Source organism: Hemitrygon akajei, chromosome 2 (assembly GCF_048418815.1).
Source record: "Hemitrygon akajei chromosome 2, sHemAka1.3, whole genome shotgun sequence".
NCBI lineage: Eukaryota > Metazoa > Chordata > Chondrichthyes > Myliobatiformes > Dasyatidae > Hemitrygon > Hemitrygon akajei.
Window position 1 is genome coordinate 91,729,754 of NC_133125.1, and position 15,108 is coordinate 91,744,861.

A 15,108-nucleotide genomic window follows, 5' to 3' on the forward strand; every position below is an offset into this window, starting at 1 on the left:
TGTTCCCAGGATACGGCTTTTCTACCCAAAATATCATAGATGTCCCACTTCTTCAATTTATGGGATTTCCCTTCCTCCACCATTGATGCTGTCTTCACCTGCATCTTTCCCATTTCCCAAATATCTGCGTTTACCCCATCTTTCCGCCGCCTTAACAGTGATAGAGTTCCCCTTGGTCTTACCTACGACGCTATCAGCCTCTGCAACCAACACATCATTCTCTGCAACTTCTTCCATCTCCAAAGGGATCCTACCACTAAACGTATCTTTACCTCCTTCCCTCTCTCTGCTTCTTGCAGGGATCGCTCCCTCTGTGGTTAACTTGTCTATTTGTCCATCTCCACTGATCTCCTTCCCAGCACTTATCCCTGCATGTGGCCAAAATGCTACACCTGCTCATTTACCTTGTCCCTCATTTCCATTCAGGGCCCCAAGCAGTCCTTCCAGGTGAGACAAAACTTCACTTGTGAATCTGCTGGGGTCATCTATTGTGTCTGGTGCTCTTGAAGCAGCCTCCTCTACTTTGGTGAGACCCATCATTAATTGGGGGACCGTGTCATCCAGAAAAAGCAGAACTTTCCAGTGACCAAACATTTTTATTCTGATTCCCATTCGTGTCTGGACACATCAGTCCATGGCCTCCACTTGCATCACGATGAGGCCACCCTTATGGTAGAGGGGCAACACCTTGTATTCCGTATGGGTAGCCTCCAACCTGAATATCAATTTCTCCTTCTGGTTAAAAAAATTAGCTCTCCCTCTCCTCTCCTTCTATTCCCTAATCTGGCCTCTTACCTCTTCTCATCTGCCCATCACCTCCTTCCCCTTCTCCTATGGTTCACTCTCCTCTCCTATCAGATTCCTATGTCTCCAGCCCTTTACCTTTCCTACTCACCTGACTTCATCTATAACCTTCTAGCTATCCTCCTTCCCCTCACCCCACCTTTTTATTCTGGCGTCCTCCCCCCCCCTTCCTTTCCACTTCTGAAGAAACATCAACTGCTTATTCATTTCCACAGAAGATGTCTGACCTGCTAAATTCCTCCAGTGTGTGTTGCTTTGGATTTCTAGCATCCGCAGAATTTGTTGCACTCAAGATAATTGATCTTGTTAGTGGAATCAAGTTTCATTTAAAAGGCCAATATTACTTCATCAACTGGTGGTTCTAAGTCATTTGATCAGTCTAAGTGAAATTGAATGGCTGATTACATCCTGATTTGAGGGAGAGAGGGAATTACTAGAACCTAAATAAAAACAAGCTGACGTTAAACATTCCTGAGAACAATAGCACACTCACTTGTTTCACATCGTGGCCCAACAAACCCGTAATGGCAGGAGCAAGTATTTCTGGCTGTACACGATCCACCATGTTCACAAGCTGGGATGCAGTGGGCTACACAGAGAAGCACAAACCATTAATACCATACAGGATCCTTGTTCTGTACTAAATACCTCTGCTTCATGTCTTCAGGCAGTAGTTCAAGCTCTGCTGAGAAAATTTACTGCATCCAGATCATTGGGCGGTGAGATATCTCAGGCTGAGTGAGACCTGGGATCCAGAGGGTCCTGACTCAGACTGGAGCACAAAGGGATTACAGAAGAGCCTTAACAGGGTGTGTTTGATGGGTCAGAGGGATTTAAGATTGGCATGATAGTGCAAGAGTTTCTCACAGCTCAGTGACTTGGTGCTCTCTGTGTGGATTTGCCATGTTCTCCTATGCCAATGTGGGTTCCACCTGGGAAGACCAAACATTCCATATCATCAGTGTACATGGGATGGTCATGAGGATTCCCCTGTGGCATAGGGTTTTACAGAGGCCCAGCCTACTGGGCTCAGTCAGTGTATGGTAGGATTGTTGTGACTGTGTTCTGAGTCACCGGAGAGAGACTGAACTGATGATATGAAAGTCCTTATTTATCACAATATGCAGGCATTTTAATGAAGGGTCATGGTCCAAAACATCCACTGTTTAATCTGAGATACTGCCTGATCTCAGAAGTTTGTGAAGATTCGGCATGTCATCTAAAACTCTGACACTCACATTCTGTAGATGTGTGGTGGAGAGAATATTGACTGGTGCCATCACAGACTAGTATGGAACCACCAATGGTGTGAATGGAAGAACCTACAAAAAAGAGTGGATGCAGCCCAGTCCAGCATAAGTAAAGCCCTCCCCATTACTGAGGACATCTACGTGGAGCGCTGTCGTAGGAAAGCAGCATCCATCATCAAGGACCCCCACCATCCAGGTGATGTTCTCTTCTCACTGCTGCCATCAGGAAGAAGGTACAGAAGCCTCAAGATTCACACCACCAACTTCAGGGATAGTTACACCCCTCAACCATCAGGCTCTTGAACCATAGGCAGATAGCTTCACACAACTTCACTCACCCAATCACTGAACTGTTACCACAACTAATGAACTCAAGGGCTCTACATCTCGGGTTCTGTATTTACTGCTTATATTTTTTTTATTTTATTATTATTTCTTCCTTTTTGTATATGCACAGCTTGCTGTCTTTTAAACAGTGATTGTCCATCTTCTTTGGTGCAGTCTTTCATTGGTTCTTTTCTGTTTCTTGTAGTTAATGTGATTGCCCGCAAAAAAATGAATCTCAGGGTTGTATATGGTGACATATATGTACTTTGAAAATAAATTTACTTTGAACTTCAACCTGCTGAGTTCCTCCAGCATTTTGTTTCTGAAATGTATACTACCGTGCAGACAGAGAAGTCAAAAGGAAAGCTGTTGCCTTTGGGGAGATCTGCAAGCTTGGACATGGATTGGCATCAATTGATGATTGTCATGATATGTTAACCATATAACAATAACAGCACGGAAACAGGCCATCTCGGCCCTTCTAGTCCGTGCCGAACACTTACTCTCACCTAGTCCCACCGACCTGCACTCAGCCCATAACTCTCCAATCCTTTCCTGTCTATATACCTATCCAATTTTTTTAAATGACAAAATCGAACCTGTCACTACCACTTCTACTGGAAGCTCGTTCCACACAGCTACCACTCTCTGAGTAAAGAAATTCCCCCTCGTGTTACCCCTAAACTTTTGCCCCTTAATGGAAAAAGGCTATCCATGTCAAATCTATTTATCCCCCTCTAATTTTAAATACCTCTATCAAGTCCCCCGTCAACCTTCTACGCTCCAAAGAATGAAGACCTAATTTGTTCAACCTTTCTCTGTAACTTAGGTGCTGAAACCCAGGTAACATTCTAGTAAATCTCCTCTGTACTCTCTCTATATTGTTGATATCTTTCCTATAATTTGGTGACCAGAACTGTACACAATACTCCAAATTTGACCTTATCAATGTCTTGTACAATTTTAACATTACATCCCAACTCCTATACTCAATGCTCTGATTTATAAAGGCCAGCATACCAAAAGCTTTCTTCACCACCCTATCCACATGAGATTCCACCTTCAGGGAATTATGCACCATTATTCCTAGATCACTCTGTTCTACTGCATTCCTCAATGCCCTACCATTTACCATGTATGTCCTATTTTGATTATTCCTACCAAAATGTAGCACCTCACACTTATCAGCATTAAAATCCATCTGCCATTGTTCAGCCCACTCTTCTAACTGGCCTAAATCTCTCTGTAAGCTTTGAAAACCTACTTCATTATCCACAATGCCACCTATCTTAGTATCATCTGCATACTTACTAATCCAATTTACCACCCCATCATCCAGATCATTAATATATATATGACAAACAACATTAGACCCAGTACAGATCCCTGAGACACACCACTAGTCACCAGCCTCCAACCTGACAAAACAGTTATCCACCACTACTCTCTGGCATCTCCCATCCAGACACTGTTGAATCCATTTTACTACTTCAATATTAATATCTAACGACTGAACCTTCCTAACTAACCTTCCATGCGGAACCTTGTCAAAGGCCTTACTGAAGTCCATACAGATGTAACGGGGGGTTTCTTTTTCTTTGTTACTGTGTATGTAATCAAAATGGCGTCTTTGTTTTGTTAAAAGTAGGAATGCTGGCGCCTGTGTTAATAGTAGGAATGCTAGCGTCTTTGTTATGATAAGTGCTGGAAGCTTGTTTGGGACTGTAAACTGATTGTTGGCGGGGATTTTAGGGAGTCGACGCTATGGAGTGAGAGAGAGAGGACGAGATGCTGGAAGCTGGGCGACGGTCCCCGGCCCAAGGTTTTCGGTGATGAGAGAAGACGGAGACAGAGGAGTGTGGAGCGTCTGGTCGACCACCGTGGGGGTCCCAGGAGGCGGGTCGAGGAAGTCGGAGGGGATCGAATGGTGGCCAGAAGACTTCAGTAATTGAGCTCCAACGATTGTGCACGAAGTGGTTTGGACTTTGATAAGTTTGGCGCCTTTTCTTTTTTTCTCTTATTCATATATACTGTATCGTTAGTAATCGCTTAGTTATAGTAATCTTTATAAATTGTACTCATTTAATCGCATAAGGTGTACTGTCTGTTTTTTTTGGGCGAGGCGGGGACATCACACAGCATCCACACCAGCTGATTACCTAGTTTGGCGGGGCCGAAGGCTGCTCCCCCTAGACTAGAACGAGTTTGAGCGATGCCTGAGGCGACCCAGGGGTTACATTGTGGGGGCTAGTCCGGGATTGATTTCTGTGGAAGCTGTGTGATCGCCCTCTTTAAATTATGTCTGCGGCGAAGAGCTGGTGTGCCTTTGTGGGTGTGCGATTGCCGGTTATCTCTGCATGTGTGTTGGGTGGGGTGGCTGCTGTTGGTAGCCCGGAGGTCGTTGTTCGAGTTCCGACTAGCGCTGACGAAAAGGTGGTGGGGCCATGGGTTGTCCGTACTGTTTGGAGAATGAGGAATGACAGGTTGGGATGTTTCAGCTATGGTGGGCTCCGCCCGGTTGTTGGAATAATGTCCAGCCCTAAAGGGGCGGAGACGTGGGCGGAGCAGACCTCTCAGTTGTTGGGTGAGTGGCAGTGCTTGGCTGAGGGAAAGCAACAGGGATTGGTTGAAAGTTTGAGTAGGCGGGCTGGTAGCGTTGTTAGAACTGTCGGGCGCAATTATCTCGAAGTGACAGCTGCCAGTTCTGGGAAAGTGTGGGAAAATGCGTGTGGTTCGACTGGAAGTCAAATGCCGCAGCTGGGGGGCTTATCATATCCGTGGCAGGAGATTGGTGGGAAGTTTTTAGGGTATCCCTTTTGGTTAGGAGGGCAGATAAATTGCTTGCGGAGCCAGGGGGATCTGTCAAGGGGATCAGTTGTTCCGTTGATCCGAGAGGTGTCGGGAAACTTAGAGGAGGCCCAGTGGGGGGAACGGCTTGGGGTCTCTGGGGGAGCACGTTCCCAGCAATGTACCAAGGAACTCCCGCAAGGAACAGACCCTATTCCTGAAGGCTTAGAGGGACCACGCACTCAGGTGTTGTTACGGATGGATAGAGGTCAAGTTAAAGCCATCCTCGGCACCGGGGCACCGGTTAAGTTGCTGTACAGTTTGTTTTATAACCGTTTTTGGAAGCCTTTACTCTTGATGACATTGACGGCACTGGAGATTTGGGGTACCAGTGCCGGTGATTATAAAGACGACGGTTGTTGGTCAGTGAAAATGGAGTTCTTAGAGGCAAATGTGGAGGTGACTGAGGTTTGTGAATCGTTAATGCTGATGTGTCCGGACACTGTTGAGACGGGCAGCGTTTCGGTTATGGAGAGAACCAATATCCTGTTGGTGCGCTTGGGGGCCTGCCCGGAGGAGGCGGGTGAGAGCTGTTTGGAGGCATTATCGATGCACCCAGAGTTTCGAGCTGCTTGTGCGGACGTGTGTAGCAGCCTTGGGCCGATACCGAATTCAAACAAGAGCCGGTGGTGGTATGGCCTGGAGGAGTATCTGAGGGTGAGACCCTCTTAGTGGACGCTGCGAAATACCACCAGAGAGGGGAGTTGACTGCTGAAGACACCTCTGTGAGGCAGAGGTTGCGGCGACTGGCTCCTACAGCGTGGCAGACGTAGGCAGCGTGTGTGTGGATTATATTGGGCCGTAGAGGCGATGGCCTGCCTGAGCGGTGCGAAGTGGTTCAGCTGGATCTGAGGAGTGGATGTTGCCAGATCCCGATGAGTGAGGCCGACAAGGAGAAGACGGCGGTTATAAGTTCCCTAGGAGTCTTCCGGTCCGAAAAGATACCACAGGATATCTCCGGAGCCCTTGCAACCTTCCTGCAGGGCATGTGGAAGACCATGGGGGTGTGGAGGCGTTTGGAATTTTGACGTATGTGGATGATCTCCTGGTATTTGGATTTGCCTCAGGAGAATATGAAGTGAGGTCGTTGCAGGAGCGGCTGAGAACTACAGAGTTACAGTGTTTTCTGGACACGTGCCAGGGCTGCCGAAGGTCGCAGCTCGTGAGTGTCTGTCTCTACGGAATCAAGTTTGAAATGAAGACTAGAGACCGGAGAGAGTGATCTGGAACCATTTGAGAGACTTACAAGTTGGAGAGAACGAAGAAAGTTGTTTGACTGAGGGCCACAGCAAACTGAGAGCCTGGAGAAGGGAGTTTGCGGAGGTGAAGAAATTGCGGACAAATTTCGGAAGGGGGAAGCAGTAGCTTGAAGGGAACCTGAAGACGACCATCGACAGTTCAAATGAAGTACAACACCTGAAGGTTGATCTGGAAGAAGTCATGAGGAGAAAAAAAGCTGGAGAGAAGTGCTGTGAATACTGAACTGGAGGGTGACCAATCTTTAACTGCTGCTTTTCAGGTCGGGGTGGAAGAAGCTGTTGGAGTAACTGCATTCCAGATTGAGATGGCTGGGATGGAGGAGTCAGAACTGCTGAGCCAGGGGCCAGAGAAGATGATAATCTCAATTGCAGGAGGCTGAAGAGACTGCAGGAGCAGTGCAGGCCACGTGTTTCCGTTTGGAGAAGATCAAACAGCAGCTACCGATCGAAGAAATGAGGAAGAATACGGATTCAAAGGCTGATGTGCTGGATGTGTGGTACATGCTGCCTTTTGCTGACTTTCCCTCGATTGAGGAAGAGACCTTTGGCCCTTCTTCCACTGAGTCAGGTGTAGTGGGGAGGGTTAGCTGTGTGCAGTGTGGGGCATGAGTGAGAGGTTGAAAGAGGAGTTGGTAGTGGACCCAAGGTACCCCCAGCTGTGTCCTAGCCTAAGGGTTTAGGTGAGGGGGGTATGGAGGTCTCAGAAGGGTTAGGGAACGCCCAGATAGTTGGCCTATATAGCGCCTAAGGAACAGGGCGTGAGGTTTACTGTGTGGGGAGGAGATGTCACTGCTTGTGCTTGGGTTACGGTGTGTTGGCAGGAAAGGTGACGAGTTATCTAATAGTCATGGGGACATGACTTTTATTTGGTGGGGGGAGAGTGTAACGGGGGTTTTTTTCTTTTTCTTTGTTACTGTGTATGTAATCAAAATGGCGTCTTTGTTTTGTTATAAGTAGGAATGCTGGCGCCTGTGTTAATAGTAGGAATGCTAGCGACTTTGTTATGATAAGTGCTGGAAGCTTGTTTGGGACTGTAAACTGATTGTTGGCGGGGATTTTGGGGAGTCGGCGCGATGGAGTGAGAGAGAAAGGACGGGATGCTGGAAGCTGGGCGACAGAACGGGCCCCGAGCGGGGGGGGGGGGGGGGGGGGGTCCCCGGCCCAAGGTTCTCGGGGAGGAGAGGAGACGGAGACAGAGGAGTGTGGAGCGTCTGGTCGACCACCGTGGGGGTCCCAGGAGGCGGGTCGAGGAAGTCGGAGGGGATCGAATGGTGGCCAGAAGACTTCAGTAATTGAGCTCCAACGGTTGTGCACGAAGTGGTTTGGACTTTGATAAGTTTGGCGCCTTTTCTTTTTTTCTCTTATTCATATATACTGTATCGTTAGTAATCGCTTAGTTATAGTAATCTTTATAAATTGTACTCATTTAATCGCATAAGGTGTACTGTCTGTTTTTTTGGGCGAGGCGGGGACATCACACAGCATCCACACCATCTGATTACCCAGTTTGGCAGGGCCGAAGGCTGCTCCCCCTAGACTAGAACGAGTTTGAGCGATGCCTGAGGCGACCCAGGGGTTACACAGACAACATTCACTACTTTACCCTCGTCAACTTTCCTAGTAACTCTTCAAAAAATTCAATATGATTTGTCAAACATGACCTTCCACGGACAAATCCATGTTGACTGTTCCTAATCAGACACTGTATATCCAGATAATTATATATACCATCTCTAAGAATACTTTCCATTAATTTACCCACCACTGACATCAAACATACAGGCCGATATTTGCTAGGTTTACTCTTAGAATCCTTTTTAAACAATGGAACCACATGAGCAATACTCCTGTCCTCTGGTACCATCCCCGTTTCTAATGACATTTGAAATATTTCTGTCAGAGCCCCTGCTATTTCTACACTAACCTCCCTCAAGGTCCTAGGGAATATCCTGTCACGACCTGGAGATTTATCCACTTTTATATTCTTTAAAAACTCTAGTACTTCCTCTTCTTTAATCATCATAGTTTCCATAACTACCCTACTTGTTTCCCTTACCTTACACAATTCAATATCCTTCTCCTTAGTGAATACCGATGAAAAGAAATTGTTCAAAATCTCCCCCATCTCTTTTGGCTCCACACATAGCTGTCTACTCTGATTCTCTAAGGGACCAATTTCATCCCTCACTATCCTTTTGCTATTAATATTAATATTAATGAGAGTTAAGAGGCAAAAGTTTAGGGGTAACATGAGGGGGAACTTCTTCACTCAGAGAGTGGTAGCTTTGTGGACCGAGCTTCCAGTAGAAGTGGTAGAGGCAGGTTCGATTTTGTCATTTAAAAAAAAAGGATAGATATATGGACAGGAAAGGAATGGAGGGTTATGGGCTGAGTGCAGGTCAGTGGGAGTAGGTGAGAGTAAGCATTCGGCACAGACTAGAAGGGCCGAGATAGCCTGTTTCCGTGCTGTAATTGTTATATGGTTATATGTAGAAACCCTTTGGATTTATTTTCACCTTACTTGTCAAAGCAACCTCATACAACAACACACACAAAATGCTGGTGGAACACAGCGGGTTAGGCAGCATCTATAGGGAGAAGCGCTGTCGACGTTTCGGGCCGAGACCAAACGTCGACAGTGCTTCTCCCTGTGGATGCTGCCTGGCCTGCTGTGTTCCACCAGCATTTTGTGTGTGTTGTTGTTTGAATTTCCAGCATCTGCAGATTTCCTCGTGTTTGCTCTTTAAAAGCAACCTCATATCTTCTTTTAGCTTTTCTAATTTCTTTCTTAAGATTCTTTTTACATTCTTTATATTCCTCGAGGACCTCATTTACTCCATGCTGCCTATATTTATTATAGATCTCTCTCTTTTTCCGAACCAAGTTTCCAATATCCCTTGAAAACCATGGCTCTCTCAAACTATTAGATAGCCTTAATAACTTCCCGCAACATAAACCATTACTAATAAGGTGGAAGTGAAAGAGAATGTGTCATATGACTCTTACCAACTCAATGTGGTCTATTTGTATGGATGATTCCATTATTCCCAAAAGCTCTTAACAAGTATCTCTGAATTTACATTGGTAATTTGTAACTATAAGAATGGTAATGTAAGTACAGAATATTTCAGTTCTTCTATTTTTAATATTGCTCTGAAAATCTTACCTATTAAAAAAGTGCAGCAACCACTGCGGGCAGATTGTGGGGTAAATGATGATATTTGGCTGAAGAATATCTTAGAAATGATAGTGAACAGAGTTCTTCACTGATAATTAATTGAGCAGTTTACTGGTTATGCAAGAAACCTCAATTAATAGGAAGCTAATTGAGCCTGTGCAGCAGGGACTTTGTCAATTGTCTATGAACCACTTACTGAATAAAAAATATCGTCTTCATCACTGGATTAATATCTAATCATTATTGTGTCAGTGATTCTATGTGACCATAAAGCATTGGAGTAGAATTAGGTCATTTGGCCCATCCAGTCTGTTTTACATTAAAATGAAATATTGTTGCACTTTTAATTGACAATAAAACCTTATTCTAAAACTGTGTTGTGTCTAATGTTCGAAGTAAATAGTTTTGTAGTTTCATCAATTACAGTTATCCCAATGTGAAGCGGGACATTCCAAATCACTTGTGACTGAACAAATTTGTTTAGCATTACCGGTGGCTGCATAGGTCATGGGCTGAAAAGGCAGTGCAGTGACCCACCAGAAGCAATTTTTGCTGGTGAATGTGATTAGGGTAACAGAAGGAAAGGAAAGCTGTCAGCATGTGCCACCTTTGACCTGGAGAAGTACAAGTCCAAGACTTCATTTATATAATCAGCTGAGCACAACAGAAAAGCTGCCTGGTGATGAAGGGTCTTGGCCCAAAATATCGACCATTCATTCATTTCCTTAGATGCTGCCTGACCTGCTAAGTTCCTCCAGTATTCTGTGTGTGTTGCTCTGTATACAATTTGATGGTAATTCTATTGGATTCCAAGAGAGTGAAGCCCAATATTGCTGCTGGTTTGTTACAAAATGGGTCTGGAGGTGGATGTTAAGTTGGTAGGGGAAGGAAACTATTAACAAGACTTAAACTGGCCTCTTTAGATCTTGCCTGTAGCTCCAAGTAGCTGTTTGCATGTGACAGTGGTCACGCACCCGTACACTGCTTCGACGGGGGACTAAACCAGGTGAAGGTAGCCAGCGGCCTCATACTTCGGTGAGACAGGGACATGCCCGTCCTAGCATACAATGTCAGCTCCGGCGGTCTGGGCAGATGAGATGCACAGTGAGATCGAACGGCTAGGAAGGCGGTACTGCAACACTCTGTAGAGAGCGAAGGGCATGACAAGGCACAGATGATGTCATGGTCATCCACTGCAACCCCAGTATGTGACGCCTGTTCGTACCACTGGACCCGGAGTTCTGAGGTCGAGAGAGTGGAACTGCTCCAGTGCAACAGCTTTTCCACTTTAAAAACTCTCCTGTACAGGTTTCCTGTCATCGCCAGACATTATGGAAACTCACCATGCTACTCCAAAGACCAATTTAAGCTGATGGGAGTGATACAAAGAGACTTCCCTTAAAATTTTAAATTGGGGTTAAAATTGCAGTCACAGTGGGATGTGGCATTACTTGGATGTGTTCTGCGTATTTAAAGTTGGCATCTATTGGATTTTAATGCCAGACCAAAGACAAATATGTTGCTCCACATTAACTGCATCCTCCTCCACAAGAAGTGATTGGCAATATGGAAATAGTTAAAGCTGCCCTTGCTCCAAATGCCACTCACAGCATGAAGAAACTGCAGTAGATAAATAAACTTAATACAAGCATCTAAATTAGAAGGAATGCAGCTATCTAAACCTGCGCTGCCACTTAACAAGATCACATCTGATGTAATTGCAATTTCCTTACAGCTACTTGCATCTGTCTTAAGAATGCTCAGACTCCGCTTCTATTGTCCTTTGAGGAAGGGAGGTTCAAGGACACGATTCCAATGTAAAAAAGATTTGCCTCATTGCTCTTAAGTGGGCAATGTCCTATTTCAGAACAGTCTGAATTTCAAAGATATTTTTACCCATTCATGAAAAACAGTATTGTATCACAGTACAAGATCAATATGTTATAGATCCGTGTGCAGAGACAACCAGGGAGAAGAAACAACTTGTTCCTACCATCTTCACAGGTCAGGCCGTGGTATCCTGGGGGACAGGCACATTTATCAGGTTTGACACATTTTCCCCTGTTTTGGCAGTCTGGTCGGCAGATCGCTTAAAAAGTTACAGCCGAAATAAACAGCATTAACACATCTCACAATCAATCAGACATAGAAAATAACGGCAAAATTATCAGCTTCAAATGATGAGAATTTTGATAGGCTTTATGTTAAGCAGAGTTCCCTACCTATATGACAGTTATACCCAGTGTAGCCAGGCTTACAGCGACATGTGTTGGGAGCTGCACATTCCATATTCTTTCCACAGGGATACCTGCAAATAGCTAATAAATATCACAGTTGTTGGTTTTTGTTAGCAGAAGTAGTTGCTGCCCAGAATGTGTGACTGAATAGTCAACACTCACAAAATGCTGGAGGAACTCAGTAGGCCAGGCATCTTTGGTAAAAAGTACAGCTAACATTTCGGGCCGAAACCCTTCGGCAGGACCAGTGATAAAAAGCTGAGGAGTAGATTTGAAATGTGGGGGGAGGAGCACCAGATGGAGGTGATGGGCGGGCAAGGAGATAACATGATAGAGGGACAAGGGGATGGGAAATGGTGAAGGTGGGGGATAGAGGCATTATTGGAAGTTTGAGAAATCGATGTTCACTGGAATGTTCAATGCTCCCACCCCACCCCCCAGCTCTTCACCATTTCCCAACCCCTTGTCCCTCTGTCATGTTATCTCCTTGCCCACCTATCACCTCCCTCTGGTGCCTCCCCCACCTTTCTTCTTTCTTCCATGGCCCTCAGCCTCTTTCACCAATCCATTTCTTAGCTCTTTGCTTCATCCTTCCCCCTTCAAGTTTCACCTATTGCCTGGCATTTCATTCTCCTCTTCCCCCACCTTTCAAATCTGGCTGACTGAGTTCCTCCACCATTTTGTGTATGTTGCTTGGATTTCCAGCATCTGCAGATTTTCTCGTTACTGAATAGTCACGATTAGGTAGACATAGCAGAGCAGTATATTCTGGGTTATGGGTGGCATGATGGAGATGGGATGGGTAATGGGAATAAAAGATACTAGCAACATACAGTGGACAATTATTTTAGGTAAAGATATGCAGAAATGAGACCTATTAGCATTATATCAAGAATGCCCAAAATAACAACTATTCTATGCAGATTAAAATTATCTGTAATTTTAATAATTCCGGTGATAGAGTCACAGAAAAATACAGCACAGAAACTGGCCCTTTGACTCATCTAGTCCATGCCAAATCATTAAAACTGCCTACTCTGATCAACCGGCACTGGGACCATAGCCCTCCATACCCCTACCATCCATGTGCCTATCTAAACTTCTCTTAAACATTGAAATCAAGCTTGCAAGCACCACTTGTGTTGGCAGGGCATTCCACACTCTCACAGCTATCTGAGTGAAGACGTTTCCCCTCATGTTCCCCTTAAACTTTTCACCTTTCACCCTTAACCCATGACCTCTAGTTGTAGCCCCACCCAAACTCAGCGAAAAACCCTGCTTACATTCACCCTATCTGTACCCCTCATAATTTTGTACACCTCTATCAAATTTTCCCTCAATCTTCTAAATTCCAAGAAATGAAGCCCTAACCTGTTCAATCTCAGGTCCTCCAGTCCTGGAAACATTCATGTAAATTCTCTCTGAACACATTCAAACTTAGTTACATCTTTCTTGTGGCTAGGTGAGCAAAACAGCACACAATACTCCAATTGGGCCTCACCAATGTCTTTTACAAATTCAACATATCATTCCATCTCCTGTACTCGAACTTTGATTGATGAAAAGTAATGTGCCAAAAGATTCCTTTGCAGTCCTTTCTTTAGAAAGAGATGGCATAGGGTCAGAGAATGTTGAGTCTTTCTGGGTGGAGTTAAGAAATTGTAAGGGTAAAAAAAAAACACATTACGATCATCAAATATAGGACCCCAAATAATAGCCAAGATGTGGGGTAGAGATTGCAAAGGGAGCTGGAAAAGAGGTGTAATAAGGGTAATGACACAATTGTAATGGAGATTTCAATATGCAAGGGGATTGGAAAATAAGGTTGGTGTTGAACCGCAAGACAGGGAATTTGTTGAATGCCTACAAGGTAGTTTTTCAGAGTAGCTTGTGCTTGAGCCTACTCGGGGAAAGGCTGTCTTAGACTGGGTGTTGTGTAATAACCCAAATCTTATTAGGGAGCTTATCATAAAGGAACCCTTTGGAAACAGTGATCATAATATAATTGAATTCATACTGCAACTTGAGAGGGAGAAGCATAAGTTATGTATCAGTATCACAATGGAATAAAGGGAGTTTTAGAGGCATGAGAGAGGAGCTTGCTCAGCTGGATTGGAGGAGGATACTGGCGGGGATGACAGCAGAGCAGAGATGGCTGAAGTTTCTGGGAATAGTTCACAAGGTGCAGACAGATACATCCCACAGAGGAAGAAGTTCTCAAATGGCAGGGGTAGGCAACCGTGGCTGACAAAGGAAGTTAAGGACTGCATAAAAGCCAAGGAAAGGGCATATAAGGTAACAAAAGTGAGCGGAAAGTTAGATGATTGGGAAGCTTTTAAAATCCAACAAAGGGCAACTAAAAAAGCTATAAGAAGGGAAAAGTTGAAACATCAGGTATATCAGGGCAGAATAGCCAATAATATAAAGAAAGATTCCAAAGGTTTTTTCAGTTATATAAAGAGTAAGAGGGAGGTGAGAGTTGATATTGGACCACTGGAAAATGATGCTGGTGAGGTAGTAATGGGGGACAAAGAAATGGCAGATGAACCTAATGGATACTTTAGTGGAAGACACTAGCAGTGGGCCAGAGGTCCGTGAATGTCAGAGAGCAGGAGTGAATGCCATTACTATTACAAAGGAAAAAGTACTAGGCAAAATCAAAGGTCTTAAAGTCGATAAGTCCCCAGGATCAGATGGAGTACATCCCAGAGTCCTGAGAGAGGTTGCTGATGAGAGAGCGGATGCATTAGTCATGGTCTTTCAAGAATCATTTGATTTTGGCATGGTCCCGGAAGACTGGAAGATTGCAAATGTTACTCCACTCTAAGAAGAGAGGAAGGCAAAGAAAGGAAATTAGAGGCCAGTTAGCCTAACCTCTGTGGTTGGGAAAGAGTTGGAGTCTATTATTAAGGATGAAATTTCAGCATGATGAAAGTCAATATCAGCATGGTTTCTGTAAAGGGAAATCTTGCCTGAGAAATCTATTGGAGTTCTTTGAGGAAATAACAGGGTGCACAAAAGAGAGGCAGTGGATGTCATTTACTTGGATTTTCAGAAGGCATTTGATAAGGTGCCACACATGAGGCTGCTTAACAACATAAAATCCTATGGCATTACAGGAAAGATACCGGCATAGATAGCAGAATGGCTGACAGGTAGGAAGAAGTGAGTGGGAATAAAAAGGGCCTTTTCTGGTTGGCTGCCAG

The 15,108-nt window shown here is 44.8% G+C and overlaps 1 protein-coding gene across 1 annotated transcript in view; it reads right to left on the bottom strand.

Moving 5' to 3' along the window:
• The window catches only part of LOC140714540 (von Willebrand factor D and EGF domain-containing protein), a 308,836-nt gene that overhangs the window by 22,135 nt on the left and 271,593 nt on the right, over positions 1-15,108 (bottom strand). Inside the window, exons 22-24 of the mRNA XM_073025817.1 lie at positions 11,888-11,983; positions 11,659-11,754; positions 1,298-1,393 (exon numbers count right to left, since the gene is read on the bottom strand). Coding sequence (XP_072881918.1) covers positions 1,298-1,393; positions 11,659-11,754; positions 11,888-11,983 — 288 coding nt within the window. The remainder of the gene's footprint in view (positions 1-1,297; positions 1,394-11,658; positions 11,755-11,887; positions 11,984-15,108) is intronic.